The sequence below is a fragment of the Bos indicus x Bos taurus genome, chromosome 1, assembly GCF_003369695.1.
Source record: "Bos indicus x Bos taurus breed Angus x Brahman F1 hybrid chromosome 1, Bos_hybrid_MaternalHap_v2.0, whole genome shotgun sequence".
NCBI classification, from domain to species: domain Eukaryota; kingdom Metazoa; phylum Chordata; class Mammalia; order Artiodactyla; family Bovidae; genus Bos; species Bos indicus x Bos taurus.
Window position 1 is genome coordinate 66,559,070 of NC_040076.1, and position 14,415 is coordinate 66,573,484.

A 14,415-nucleotide genomic window follows, 5' to 3' on the forward strand; every position below is an offset into this window, starting at 1 on the left:
CATGTACATATTCACTGAAAACACTGAAAAAACTGTACTGAAATACTGGTTTATCTAGGCAGTGTGACTTCGGGGTCTACAGTTCACAAAAGTCCTCCAATAAGCATTTACTTTTTTTTCTATTTTAAACGGGTACTTTCCTAGGTGCAGAGAATACTTTGCAATGGCACTAGAAACCAAGACTCCGAAAGAGCATTCTTAAGGCCTCGGCCAAAACGCTGGACCGTGCGGGGCGGGACGAGGCAGCTACCCGCCGGATCTGAGCGCTACGCACGACCCGCACGTTCCGCTCATCGCTAAGGCCCTGCCCACAGGGGCCGGCAATCACGCTCACGTCATGCACGCCCCGCCCGCCACCCTGCCACGCACGGCCCTCCGGCTCTGCCCTCACCTTCCACAAGCCCCGCCCACCACCCCGCCCACGGAGCTCTCGTCCTCACTTTCCCGGCGCTCGGTGACATTGAGCTCGCCCGCGCCACCGCCGGCCTTGGGGCACTGTGCTGGTCGGCGGAGTAGGCGGCCATGGGGAGCCTCCGCGGCCTGCGCCTGGTGGCTGGTGAGACGCGGGCGGCGCTGAGGGTGGGCGGGAAGCCAACTTGGCCGCTTTGGGTGAAGGAAGCCTGCAGCCCAATTAGGCCTGGTAGTTGCTTGGTTCTGTTACGCATTCCCCTCAGGTAGTTCGGGATCCTGTTTGCAGGGTAGTAATAGTGGGAGAGAGCAGGGGCTGAGCGCGGAATTGGTAAGCAGACATGCGTACTAGACAGGAGTGACCCTCGCACCAGGCTCTACATTCACCCAGCTGCCTCCAACTTAATGAGCCCTCGTTACGATCAGTTTCGCGACCCCCCCAGGCCCTGTGAGTCAGTTCTTAATGCACCTGCCATTCCTAGAACTGGTGCTTCAGCTTTCCATGAGTCTTAGTGTCCTCCTCACTCCCACCCCCAACCATCTCTAGAGTTTATCCCTCAGAGAAAATTTCTAGTCTGGGGTTTCCTACCCATTTGGTATCTGATTTGGCAAGAGATTTAAGGTCTCCCAGCATAGTAGTATTTGGTTTCCTAAAGTGGGGAGAGGACACATTTCTTTTAAATAATTCTACAATAAAGTACTTTGAATTTCTTAGAGGAAAGTGTTACGTAAACGCAGGACATGCGTTTTGTTTTCCTTGTAGACATTTGTATAATGACTTTTGGGAGTCAGAACTTAATTAGCCTTCTTGGGAACCAACAGAGCCTTTGCTTACTAGGGGCTTAGAAATCAAGAGTATTTGCCTTTTGACTGTTTTCTAGCACCGGGGCAAATCACTCTTTTGGTCTTGTTCATGAACTTTGATAATGTGTAATGATTGATTCCTTAGTACCAAAAAGTTGTTTAATTCACATTTTAAAGAGAGAATCGCCTTAAACTTAGTGATTGAGATAATGTAAATGAACATTGCAAATGTAAATGAAATAACGTAGAAAAAGTTATCCTTTGCATGGCTTATTTCGCATTTCAGTGGAGAATAGGCAGGAAAACTTGTTTCAAACTAAATATTATTTATTTCCTTTAAAACAAATACCCTTTCCACTAAAGAAGATTGATTTGTTCAGTTTTGATGAACTAATTTGCTTAAAATCTTTTGTATACATCCAGTTAACCTTTTTAGTAAGGTAAGCAAAAGAATCTCTGCTCTCTAAAAAATGTCTTGTAAAAGGGACTTTGACTATGGAACCAAGACTGAATGTTTTTAATTAGTTCATGTTCTTGCCTTGAGAATATTAATACATTTATGCACTATAAGGATTCCAAAACCTCTTGCAAACTTTTAAGAACTTTACTATTGAGCACTCAGTCAAAATAAAATTCCTTGAGCACTTTAAGGACAATTTGTTTTACTCCAGATAGATCCTCTAAGGATGTTATATGAGCAACTCTTTCCAAAGGATCTCTGAATATCTGATATTTTGTGAGCAACTCCAAGCAATCTGCTCTTTCACTCACTTTTGCCCATTTTATGTCTAAATACTTTCACCTGCATTGTTTTATATGATTGATTATTCATAGTAGCCCTCTTAGGTAACTCTTATCATCCCCTCCCTATTTTACAAATGAATAAACAAAGGTCTGAGGGTTAGATGACTTGTCCCAGTTCACTTCATCATAAAATATTAGAGTCAGGAGATGAGTCAGTGCCCTCAAATTCTGGAACTTGTATTCTTTGCTTTGTTCGAGCTGCTTGTTCAGATATGTATGTACATGTATTTCTCATGGCTGACAGGGTCTATTTGGTGTGAAATGGAAGAGTGATCAAATGCAGGTTTACTTTGAAACTGAAGCAGTCATTCATATGCAAATAGTTTTCAAGTAAGAAGAGTGATTTAACTGTCAGCCTTACTAAAGGAATGGTAGATCAGATAGAAACACAATCTAGGCATACTTTACTTATCCAGAATATTGTTTGGAAGGCAATGGCAACCCACTCCAGTACTTTTGCCTGGAAAATCCCATGGACGGAGAAGCCTGGTAGGCTGCAGTCCATGGCATCGCCAAGAGTCAAACACGATTGAGCGACTTCACTTGTACTTTTCACTTTCATGCATTGGAGAAGGAAATGGCAACCCACTCCAGTGTTCTTGCCTGGAGAGTCCCAGGGATAGGGGAGCCTGGTGGGCTGCCGTCTATGGGATCGCACAGAGTCAGACACAATTGAAGCAACTTAGCAGCAGTACTTTAGGTGAATGAAATTTCAAAAAGCCAGAGCTTAATCCTTTAGATGATGGACCCTTATTTTTAATCATTTCTGTTGGAAATCTATACTTCCTTTAACAAACAAAAAGAATGTAGACTTTTATGATCTTGGTTTTGTTTTGTCGATGTAGCTGTAGAAATAGATCAGTGTTGTTAACTTTTGGTTCTTGGACCTCTTCACAGATAAGAGGGCCTATGAACCTTGGAAATTACATTCGAATTTTTATGGTTGTATGCCTGTCTGGAGAAGAGAGGATCCATAGCTGGCATCCATTTGTTATTGTTCAGTCACTCAGTTGAATCCGACTCTTTGTGACTCCATTGACTGCAGTACACCAAGCTTCCTGTCTTTCACTATCTCCTGGAGTTTGCCCAGACTCATGTCCATTGAGTTGATAATGCCATCCAACCAACTCTTCCTGTCTCCCCCTTCTGCTCTCAATCTTTCCCTGTAGCAAGGTCTTTTCCAACGAGTTGGCTCTTCGCAACAGGTGGCCAAAGTATTGGAGCTTCAGCTTCAGCATCAGTGCTTTCAGTGAATATTGAGGGTTGATTTCCTTTAGGATTGACTGGTTTGATCCCCTTGCAGTCCAAGGGACTCTCAAGAGTCTCTCCAGCACCATAGTTCGAAAGCATTGGTTCTTTGGCACTCGGCCTTCTTCATGGTCCAGCGCTCACATCCGTATATGACTACTGGAAAAACCATAGCTTTGACTGTAGGGACCTTTGTTGGCAAAGTGACGTCTCTGCTTTTTAATACGCTGTCTAGCTTCTCTTCCCAGGAGCAAGCATCTTTTAATTTCATGGCTGCAGTCGTGTCCCCAGTGATTTTGGAGCCCAATAAAATTAAGTCTGTCACTGTTTCCATTTTTTACCTATTTGCCATAAAGTGATGGGACTGGATTCCATGAAGTTACTTAGTTTTTTGAATGTTGAGTTTTAAGCCACCTTTTACACACTCTTCTTTCACCCTCAAGAAACTCTTGAGGTCCTCTTTCTTTTCTGCCATTAGGGTGGTGTCATCTGCATATCTGAGGCTATTGATATTTCTCCCAGCAGTCTTGACTCCAGCTTGAGCTTCATCCAGTCTGGGATTTAACATGATGTACTCTGCATATAAATTAAATAAGCAGGGTGACAGTATCAGCCTTGAGGTACTCCTTTCCCAATTTGGAACCAGTCCATTGTTGCATGTCCAGTTCTAACTGTTGCTTCTTGACCTGCATACTGATTTCTCCAGAAGCACATCAGGTGGTCTAGTATTCCCATCTTTTTAAGAATTTTCCACGGTTTGTTGTGATCCACACAGTCAAAGGCTTTAGTGTAGTCAGTGAAGCAGAAGTGATATTTTCTGGAATTCCCTTGCTTTTTCTGTGATTCAGTGGATGTTGGCAATTTGATCTCTGGTTCCTCTGCCTTTTCTAAATCTGTCTTTGCATCTGAAAGTTCTTGGCTCACATACTGTTGGAGTCTAGCTTGAAGGATTTTGAGCATGACTTTGCTAGCATGTGATATGAGTGCAGTTGTGCTGTAGTTTGAATATTGTTTGGCATTGCCCTTCTTTGGGATTGGAATGAAAACTGACCTTTTCCAGTCCTGTGGCCACTGCTGAGTTTTCCAAATTTGCTGGCATATTGAGTGGAGCACTTTCACAGAATCACCTTTTAGGATTTGAAATATCCTGAAATGAAAAACCTAAAAGCTGGAATTCCATCACCTCCACTGGCTTTGTTCATAGTGATGCTGCCTAAGGTCCACTTGACTTCACACTCCAGGATGTCTGGATCTAGGTGAGTGGTCACACCATTGTGATTATCCAGGTCATTAAGACCTTTCTTGTACAATTCTTCTGTGTATTCTTGCACAATTCTTCTGTGTATTCTTGCCACCTGTTCTTAATATCATCTGCTTCTGTTAGGTCCATGACTTCCCTGGTGGCTCAGACGGTAAAGCGTTTGTCTACAATGTGGGAGACCTGGGTTCGATCCCTGGGTCGGGAAGTTCCCTGGAGAAGGAAATGGCAACCCACTCCAGTACTCTTGCCTAGAAAATCCCATGGACAGAGGAGCCTGGTGTCCATGGGGTCACAAAGAGTCAGACACGACTGAGCGACTTCACTTTCTTTCTTTTTGTTAGGTCCATACTGGTTCTGTCCTTTGAGTCCATCGTTGCATGAAATGTTCCCTTAGTATCTCTAATTTTCTTAAAGAAATCTTTAGTCTTTCCCATTCTATTGTTTTCCTCTATTTCTTTGCATTGTTCCCTAAGGCTATCTTATCTCTCCTTGCTATTCTTCGGAACTCTGTGTTCAGATAGGTATATCTTTCGTTTTCTCCTTTGCCTTTTGCTTCTCTTCTTTTCTCAGCTATTTGTAAGGCCTCCTCAGACAACCATTTTGCCTTGTTGTATTTCTTTTTCTTGGGGGTGATTTTAGTCACTGCCTCCTGTACAATGTTACAAACTTCATCCATAGTTCTTCAGGCACTCTGTCTTATCAGAGCTAATCCCTTGAATCTGTTTGTCACTTCCACTGTGTAATCACTGGCATCCATTACTTAGAGCAATCTGTGCTAAGGTAAAAAGCACTTCTATGATGATTTGTAATTAGGTGGCTAGTGACCCATGCTACTGTGGGTACCATGAGGGTAAAGTGGGTCTGTTTTTACTCTGTCTTCACCACTTACCAGTGTCCAGCTCATAGTAGATAGACAGTAGATATTTTTTGGAATAATTTTTTAATATTGTATTATTTTTTAAAGATTAAAAAAAAACAATTTTAAAGATAATTGTTTTTACTTTCTATACAATAATTACTACCCCAAAGGAATGAAATGGTCTTATAAGTATGTTTATTCACACCTTCAAAAAGTATTTGCTGCCCTAAACTCCTTTGACTTAATAGGAGATTTAAAAATGAATTTTTTATTATTATTATGCCAATGAAGTGGGCCATGAACAGCCTCCTTGTCAGTTTAACTCATGCCAAAGCATTAGAATCAAGAAATAACTTAGAAGTCATGTACCCTAATTTTACTGATGAGGCCAAAGAAGGAAATTGACTTGGGAAGGGTCACACAAGTACAAAGCTGGGAATATCTCCCAGCTCCTATTCTGATTTTATTTCTACTACAGTAAGTCCCCTGCATGTAAATGAGTTCCGTCCCAAGTCCAGTTTACCCATAAGCCCAACAAAGCTAGCCTAGGTACCCATCTAACACAATTGGCTATATAATACTGTTGAAATAGGTTTATAATACTTTTCACACAAATAATATATACAAAATAAACACAAAAAAACATTTTTAATACTACAGTACAGTGCCTTGAAAAGTACAGTGGTACAATACAACAGCTGGCCTACAGGGCCATGTTTGCATCTTTGAAAGTTCACAACTTGAAGATTCTTATGTTGGGGACTTACTGTACATTCTGCTCCTTCATTGTACTTTTTGTTTGTTCTTGCTAATCAGCCCTAAGTGAGTACATGCCCATTTTTACCATTTTATGCCTCTAGTCTTTGGCTTTGCTTATCACTCCCTCCAAGTCTTGCCAACGGTTTTTATCAAGCAAACACTGTGTGCCCTATTCTCTATGAAAGCTCTAGAATGAGTGGACTGCCATTCTTCCTAGGCTAGAGCTTATTGCAATAAACAGATGTATATAATATATCTGGAGAGCCTATACAAGATAGTAGATATTAAGTGCTAGATTGCAGAACAGATTTTAAATGCTGCTCTGGTGTCCTGATTGGGTTCCTTTTAACTTTACACATATCTCTTTCTAGTTTCACAGTTAGCCTTGTTACATTGGTACCTAGACATCTGCCACGGCGAGGGTTTTTGGCAAAAGCTACAAATCAGGGCTTTTCCCCACCAGCCCCCTCCCGAGCATTCAGAGAAAGGAAAAGTAGTGTATGTTAGGGTTATCTACTGAAGGCTCCTTTGAAACAAAAGGGATGGAAGAGTGACATGAGCAAAGGGGCAGTAGAGAGTATGGAAAGGGTGTTGGAGGAGAAAGGGCAGTAGGGAGAAAGGATTATCTTGGATTGCAGGAGGTAATAGGAGATAAAGTATGGCCTTTGAAGATTTTAACCAGATGAATTTGGACAAAAAGGAAACCTTCAAGCAAAAGTCATTAAAAAACATTTTTGGAAAATTAACGTGGTAGCTGCTACCTGTGAAGATATTACTGTAATCCATGGGTGAAGTAATGTGGAAATGATAAAAAAGGAATTTATCTAGGAAGTGTTTTGAAGAAACTATTCATATGACTTTGAGACATAGAGTAATGTAAGGAAGGACATAGAGACTAAAGTGGAGGACTGAAGGAGTATTGCCCCATTGTCAGAGATAAGAGAGTTGGGAAGGAATTTGGCATTTGGGAAATTGGAAATTTGGGAATTTGGCAGAGAGGATGGTGCACTATTGAGTAGGAGATGGCATTGAGTTATAGGTGAGGATGGAACCTTTCAATTAAAGACCTGAAGACAAAGGAAGAGTAGAGTTAGAGAAATATATGAGAGTCAACAGTTTTGAGCTGATTATTAAAACAGGATGGAGGAGCCCTCCATAAGTAGTGTGAAATAGAGGCAAAGATTGAACCCTGGAGGCCTGACATGGTGTAGACAATAGGAAGTGGCAGAGGATATTAAAGAAAGTAGACCCCAGAGGTCGGAGATGAAGGGGGGAATATGGCAGTGTAATGCACAGGAGGACTGAGGCCTTGTAGAAGGATGAGATCAAAGCTGGGAAGAGGAGAGTCTAATAGGTTAGTGATAAGATTCGAAAAGACATACTCATATGACTGGAAAGAGATCACTAGTTTACAGCAACTTTAGTAAATGGGGGAAGGAACATTGTAGTTAATGTGTGTTGATGGGGTCAGGGTAGTAAATACAAGCCACTTAGTCAGTCACTTGAGCTATGAAAGGAAGGAGATGGTATTTTCTTTATAGGAGCTGTTGAGAACAAGTGAATGTTTTGTTCCAGATAGTGGACCCTCAGGGCCACTGTAGTATAATGTGTCAGGAATTCTCATCAACTACCAGCAGATGTGTAAATTGATTCAGCCTTTCTGGAAAGCACTTAAGAATCTTAAGGTTGGACCTAGAGATTATCATACTAGGTGAAGTAAGTCAGAGAAAGACAAATATATCACTCATGTGGAATCTAATTTTTTTTAAAAAGTACAAATGTTATTTCCATAACAGAAGCAGGCTTATAGATATCAACAACACAGTTAGGGTTATCAAAGGGAAATGTTGGAGGGAGGGATAAATCAGGAGTTTTAGAATCAACACACGCACCCTACTGTATTTAAGGACTCTACCCAATATTCTGTGATAACCTATATGAGAAAAGGTTCTAAAAAAAAATATACACACACATGTATATGTATAACTGAATCACTTTGCTGTACACCTGGAACTAACACAACATTGTAAATCAACTATACTCCAATAAAATTAAAATATTAAAAAAAAGAATCTTAAAAGAGTTCATGTCCTTTAACCATTGTATCCTTTAGCCCTCCACTACCAGGATTCTATATAAGAAAATAACCAGAAATGCCATTAAAGATTATGTAGAAAACTATTGATGCTTTTGATCTGTGGTTTTGGAGAAGACTTTTGCGAATCCCTTAGACTGCAAGGAGATCCAACCAATCCATCCTAAAGGAAATAAGTCCTGGGTGTTCATTGGAAGGACTGATGTTGAAGCTGAAACTCCAGTATTTTGGCCACCTGATGCGAAGAGCTGACTCATTTGAAAAGACCCTGATGTTGGGAAAGATTGAAGGCAGGAGGAGAAGGGGATGACAGAGAATGAGATGGTTGGATGGCATCACCGACTCAATGGACATGAGTTTGGGTTAACTCCGGGAGTTAATGATGGACAGGGAGGCTTGATGTGCTGTGGTTCATGGAGTCGCAAAGAGTTGGACATGACTGACTGACTGAACTGAACTGAATTCATTGGAATATTACTTGTAATAGTGAAAAATGAGAAATAAATCCAGCTATAGAGAATGATTGAATTCAGTTTATATCCATTGGATATTATGCAGTATCAGAAGTATTTTTTAATTAATGTCTTGGTAAAGTGTTTGTGACATAAGCAAGATATGGAATTATCTGGTAATGGAAAATGTATATGTTGTGTATAAGTATAGGAAGATGTCTGGGAAAAAATACACCAAGTTGTTACCCCCAGATGGTGTGATTATAGATGCTTTTGTTTTTCTTCATGTGTATTTTTAGTTTCCCAAATTTTCCATTATAAGCAAGCATTACTTTTATAATATAACAGATTCTTTTGATTTGTTTAAGAGTGGGGAGACAGTAGTTGGCAAGAAAAAGGCAGTGGAAAAGATAGATCTAGAGGTTATGAGAATTTTGGTACAGCATCTCTCAGCAAGAAGGATCACAGATGGAACGGTTCAGAATGAAGGAAGAATTGTGTGGATGGATGAAACAGACGCAGAGGTAGGGAATCTGTTCTGTCACAAAACCTATTTAGGTCAACAGCTGAGGTAGAATTTCAAATAACCACTGTTGGGAGTTAGGGTTAGGGTTAGGGTTAGCTGAGATGTTGATGGGAGGATAAATGATTACCAGGGAGTAGCCCCTTATCACCGATAATTGGGCCCACCCAATACATGGATACTTTTCTTTCCATAAGAGTCCCTGCCCACTCTCCCCCACCACCCCCCAACCTCCACCACCTCAGCTTAAAAACTGGCCAGGTTCCAAAGGTTTATTTATAAATCTATTTTTTGAACTTTTAAGAATTTTTTTCTATGAAAGTAACATTTCAAATGTTAATTACAGTTCTAGCCAGCCCACAAAACTTATGATATCATTGTGTCTTGCCCATTTTTTCCTTACTAGTATTTTCCACATCTGTTAGTTTCTTTCCATTGATACCTATAGGTATCCTCTTTCCTGTACACAACCCACTTGAACTTGTGACACCGCTTAAGAGGATGTTTCCACATTTATGTCTACCCACTTCTGCTCCCTTTGTCCTACTTCTCCCACATTCCTAGCCAGTCCTGCATTCTGCACTCAGATTTATCTGCCAGAGTCACCGTGGTTAGTTTTAGTTTCCTACTCAAAACTGCTTTGCCTGTTCCCCAAAATCTTTTTGGGGTTTGGCAGACAAAAGGACTGTCACTGTGGAGAAGCATAGACAAACACAGAGTGCTGAACCAGAGTGCATTAGGCCACTATCATCACTTAAGTTCTCAGCACAACATCAGCATGTCAGCAGCAAGGCTTGTGAGCATTGGTTGCCTGGCAGCCAGATCCAAAATTCTATGTCACATACAAGAATAGGGCAAGTCAGTGTTTGAAGCCAGAAGAAATCCATCATTTGTCAGAATAGTTGCAGACATGAGATATCAAGCTGTTAAGGTCTCATCACTGAAGAAGCTCAGAGCATGTTAGTGTTTCAGTCTTTTTCATTTGTTTTGTTGTGGTCAGCTTTTAGGGCAGCCCAGCTTTGCTTCCAATGTAGAAAGCAAATCAGATCAGATCCGATCAGTCACTCAGTCGTGTCCGACTCTTTGCGACCCCATGAATCGCAGCACGCCAGGCCTCCCTGTCCATCACCAACTCCCGGAGTCTACCCAAACTCATGTCCATCAAGTCGGTGATGCCATCCAGCCATCTCATCCTCTGTCGTCCCCTTCTCCTCCTTCCCTCAATCCCTCCCAGCATCAGAGTCTTTTCCAGTGAGTCAACTCTTCGCATCAGGTGACAAAAGTACTGGAGTTTCAGCTTTAGCATCATTCCTTCCAAAGAAATCCCAGGGCTGATCTCCTTCAGAATGGACTGGTTGGATCTCTTTGCAGTCCAAGGGACTCTCAAGAGTCTTCTCCAACACCACAGTTCAAAGGCATCAATTCTTCGGCGCTCAGCCTTCTTCACAGTCCAACTCTCACATCCATACATGATCACAGGAAAAACCATAGCCTTGACTAGACAAACCTTTGTTGGCAAAGTAATGTCTCTCTTTTGAATATGCTATCTAGGTTGGTCATAACTTTCCTTCCAAGGAGTAAGCGTCTTTTAATTTCATGGCTGCAGTCACCATCTGTAGTGATTTTGGAGCCCCCCAAAATAAAGTCTGACACTGTTTCCACTGTTTCCCCATCTATTTCCCATGAAGTGATGGGACCGGATGCCATGATTTTCATTTTCTGAATGTTGAGCTTTAAGCCAACTTTTTCACTCTCCTCTTTCACTTTCATCAAGAGGCTTTTGAGTTCCTCTTCACTTTCTGCCATAAGGGTGGTGTCGTCTGCATATCTGAGGTTATTGATATTTCTCCCGGCAATCTTGATTCCAGTTTGTGTTTCTTCCAGTCCAGCGTTTCTCATGATGTACTCTGCATATAAGTTAAATAAGCAGGGTGACAATATACAGCCTTGACGAACTCCTTCTCCTATTTGGAACCAGTCTGTTGTTCCATGTCCAGTTCTAACTGTTGCTTCCTGACTTGCATACAAATTTCTCAAGAGGCAGATCAGGTGGTCTGGTATTCCCATCTCTTGAAGAATTTTCCACAGTTTATTGTGATCCACACAGTCAAAGGCTTTGGCATAGTCAATAAAGCAGAAATAGATATTTTTCTGGAACTCTCTTGCTTTTTCTATGATCCAGCAGATGTTGGCAATTTGATCTCTGGTTCCTCTGCCTTTTCTAAAACCAGCTTGAACATCAGGAAGTTCACCGTTCACATATTGCTGAAGCCTGGCTTGGAGAATTTTGAGCATTACTTAACTAGCGTGTGAGATGAGTGCAATTGTGCGGTAGTTTGAGCATTCTTTGGCATTACCTTTCTTTGGGATTGGAATGAAAACTGACCTTTTCCAGTCCTGTGGTTCTCTATTCTAAATGAGCTCTGAGTGGGAATAAGAGTTCCAATTTCTCTGTGTAATATAATTACACTACCTTATTCTTCTTTATAGTAGGTCTACTGAGCAGCTACAAACATTTGACATATGACTTTATCATAATATAAAATGTAGTATTGATAGTTTACATCTAGAAACTTTGCCATCCTCAGGATAAACATACATTTAGTTTTTTCCACTTGAGACTTACAATTGATTCACAAAACAAACTTTCAGAGTTCTTTCCTCAGACTTGCCATTTCCTATCACAACAAACATTTCAGGACAAGCAGTATCCTATTTCAGTTCAAGAAGGATTAAATAGGCATTTGTGGGCTAGCATGAGAACCGGCTAAGTATTTAGATAAAAAAAATCTTTCCATGAAACATGAAAAAGGAACATTGTTTCCTCATAAATAATTTGAGAATGGGAATGTTTTTGATTTCCACAATGAAATTTTAATAACTCATCCATTTTATGAGCCTTTTTTTTTTTGATATATGGTTGATTTACAATGTGTTAGTTTCAAACATACAGCAAAGTGATTTAGTTGTACGTATATATATGTATATATGTTATTTTTCAGATTCTTGTGTTTTATAGGTTATTACAAGACATCGAATATAGTTCCCTGTGCTATACAGAAGGTCCCTGCTTTTTATCTATTTTATTTATAATAGTGTGTATCTGTTAATCCCAAACTCCTAATTTATCCCTCCTCCACCCTTTCTCCTTTGGTAACCATAAGTTTATTTCTACGTCTGTGAGCCTGTTTCTGTTTCGTAAATATATTCATTTGTATCATTTTTAAGATTCCACGTAGAAGTGATGCCATATGATTATTTGTCTTTCTCTGTCTTATTCACTTAGTGTAATAATCTCTAGTTTGATCCATGTTATTGAAAGTGGCTTTATATCATTGAAAAGAGGGATTTTGAACACAGCTAGAGACATGTAGCTCTGCATGTGTGTGCAGGTGTGCCTTGGTCATTCTTGTAGCCTTTGTTCAGAAGGGACTCTAGCTAGTTGTGCTGAAGAGCAGTTCTCAAACATGGCAGTGCATTAGAATCACTTAGAAAATCTTTCTTATGAATACTAATACCAGAGTCCTGTTCACAGAAATTGGGATTAATTGATCTGGGATGGCCCTGTTGGTTGGTTTTTTGTTTGTTTGTTTTTCTGTGATGATTCCAGTATACTTTGAAATCCATCTTTCTCAAATTTTAGTGTGCATAAACATCACTTGAAGGGCTTGTGAAAACATTTTTCTAGTCCTCACCCCAGGAGATTCTAATTTTGGTTGGTGTCTGAGAAGTATTTCCAAGAAGCTCCCAGCTGAGGCTGAATAGCACTATTATAGACTTTAGAGTATATGGTATTGGTTTCCATATGTCCGGCACAAAATAGGTATGCATCAAAATATTGAATGAATGTGGCTATTTGCTTCTGGAAATAGAATGTTCATATGAATGACTTGGATATCTCATTAAAAATACAGATTCAAATTCTATTAGGTCTAGGGTGCGAGCTGAAAGTCTGCACTTGTAACAAGCTCACAGGAGATGGCAACAACATTTGAAAATAGCAAAGTATGACAAGATATATATCATCATGTATCATTTTCTCATCTCAGTTCCACCAAGGTACCCTAGGCAGATGACCTTCACCTGCACATTTTTGGTCTACCCTGAATTGGGCACATTTCCTATTATACCCCATTTCCTTTTCTCTCCTATTCCAAGAGCATACTGGAGTGCATATGAGTGAGACTGACATTTTTAATGAGATTACATAAAATCTTCTCTAATTTTTAAAATACTTAATATTAAGTAAATATACATTTTTTTCATAGTTTGTATAAAGTAAAAACAATAAGATCTAATTAGGCCCATGTTTAAAAATATTTTTATTTAGAATAATTTTATTTACAGAAAAGTCACAAAGATAGTACAGAGTTCTGTGTATTGCTTACCCAATTACCTCTAATTTTATCATTTTACATAACCCGCAGTACATTTGTCATTACTAAGTAATTAACACAAACTTCATACCTAGCAACATACTTGCAAGAGACCTGGCAGCTGATCTTCACACAGGTTCTAGTGTGTGTGAAAGTTGCTCAGTCGTGTCTGACTCCAATTCCATGGGCTATACTGTCCATGGAATTTTCCAGGCCAGAATACTGGAGTGGGTAGCCAATTCCCTTCTCCAGGGGATCTTCCCAACCCAGGGACCAAGCCCAGGTCTCCCGCAGTGCAGGCAGACTCTTTACCAGCTGAGCCACCAGGGAAGCCCTCACACAGGTTAAGAAACACTAAATTAGATAATCTTATAAAAGTGTCTTTCTCCACCAGCATTCATTGAACCTTCATTTATCATCACTGGTTCTCAGAGATTGGTCATATTCCAGGTAACATCATTGACTGTTCTCTGGGAGAGTCTTGAATGATTCTGAGGGGGAAGAAAAGAGCATTCCCACTGCTCTACACTGTCCTTCATGGGGTTGAAAAGAATGGAAAGGAAAGAACAGCAGGACAGAAGTCAGTACTTGAATCAGATTCATTGAGACTAACCCGCTAAAGCCTCCAGGTAGCAGTAATAACTCTAAGGTACTGATTTACAAATTGTGAGCCCCCAGACCAACAGGATTGGCATCACCTGGGATATTGTTGGAAATTCTCGGGCTCCACATACACTTACTGAATCAGAAACTCTGGAAACGGGGTCCAGTAGAATGTATTACGAGTCCTCTGGGTGATTGTGTTGCATACTAAAGCTTAAGGACA

General features: G+C 40.4%; 1 protein-coding gene across 1 annotated transcript in view; it reads left to right on the top strand.

The window, feature by feature from the left end:
• Positions 1 to 409: 409 nt before the first annotated feature.
• Positions 410 to 14,415, top strand: part of FAM162A (family with sequence similarity 162 member A) — a 40,730-nt gene continuing 26,724 nt past the window's right edge. The window contains exon 1 of the mRNA XM_027534317.1: positions 410 to 556. Within this exon, the coding sequence (XP_027390118.1) occupies positions 523 to 556 (34 nt within the window). The 5' untranslated portion in view covers positions 410 to 522. The remainder of the gene's footprint in view (positions 557 to 14,415) is intronic.